General features: G+C 38.0%; 1 protein-coding gene across 1 annotated transcript; it reads right to left on the reverse strand.

Moving 5' to 3' along the window:
- Nucleotides 1-558: 558 nt before the first annotated feature.
- Nucleotides 559-1005, reverse strand: LOC129951431 (putative uncharacterized protein DDB_G0292330). Its single transcript, XM_056063604.1, has one exon. It carries the CDS (start codon nt 1003-1005, stop codon nt 559-561), a length of 447 nt encoding a protein of 148 aa, XP_055919579.1.
- Between the last annotated feature and the right edge of the window lie 292 nt (nt 1006-1297).

Here is a 1297-nt window from a genome sequence, read left to right on the forward strand (position 1 = left end):
TATCACATCGTTTGCGGCTCGACCAACTTCAAATAACCAAAAGCTAAATTGAGAAATGTTAATTATGGAAAGTGTTTGTTTATATATGGACCAGTTGAGGCGAAGAGTTGGAGGTAGTCTCTCTACCAACTCCTGGAGCAATATAGGGTTGTTTAAATGCGATGAATAACCAGAAACTTCCATTGTGGCACAAATACTTTCAACCTCCAGTGAATATTTTAGGATAGATTCTAATGTATCTGCTTTAGGAAGCAGTTTACTAAGCAATGTGTTTATTATGATTTCAGGACGGCCGAACATCATTTGCAATGTGCTTATAATTCTGTCAACTTGACCGGGTTGTGGCAAGCGGCTGCGAACTGCATCGAGTGCTTTCCCTCTCAAGCTTGCCCGAAGGTGTAAAAGATTTTCTTCTGACGAGAAACCGCAGATCCTGGTGCTGCTCTCGAAGCAGCTGATGAATAAAGCCCAGTCCTCAGGATCTCCATTAAACCGTGGTAGATCTTTTGGTGTCGAATGTCTTGCAGCAAATTGTCGCCGTGTTAACGTGGGATTATCTTAGAAATCATTTAAGGTTTCTTGTGGAATCTGATTATTGTTGTTCGTTGATTGTGGAAAAGTTTGTCTTTCATCATTATTTGGGTTCAATAAAGTGTTATCATTGTTTTGATTGACGTTAAGGCCTAGCCAGTTTTTATTTAATGTGCTATTATTAGGTAGATCGGCATTAAAAGTTACCTTTCCATGCTTGGTTTGCATTTTCAACCAGTTTTCCACATTTTTTGAGGATGTAGGAGGGCCATCAGCGTTGTCGTTGCCGTTGAGGTCATCTTCAACATCGTCCTCGTCTTCAGAAATGTTGTCCTCAAGAATATAATTTTTTTTCGACAAGTACCTTTCTTGCAGCAGCCGTTCTTGTTCTAACCGTTTGAGTTGAAGGGATGCTCGCCTGCATGATGAGGCTTTGGATACTGTTGACATCGATTTTGAAGTCATCGGATTCATTCCGATTTATATTAAAAATAAAAAGGCAAAATTCACTTTAATTTAGTTCACAATAGTTTAAGTGCAGTTTTAATTCACAATAATTGATTAATGAAGGTATAAATGTGCGCCATCTATTTCTCAACTGCTCCGGTGTTGCCGTGATTCTCATCAGATTGTATACTCTCCGAAGCTCGTTGTCTGACAATTTATAATTAAAAATCAAGGTAGAGAAGGATCTGGAAAAAGAGAGTATACTACATTTTTCAACAGAAAAGGTCATTTAAAATACACCAATGATAAAAATTATTTA

Source organism: Eupeodes corollae, chromosome 1, assembly GCF_945859685.1.
Source record: "Eupeodes corollae chromosome 1, idEupCoro1.1, whole genome shotgun sequence".
In the NCBI taxonomy this organism is placed as follows: Eukaryota; Metazoa; Arthropoda; class Insecta; order Diptera; family Syrphidae; genus Eupeodes; species Eupeodes corollae.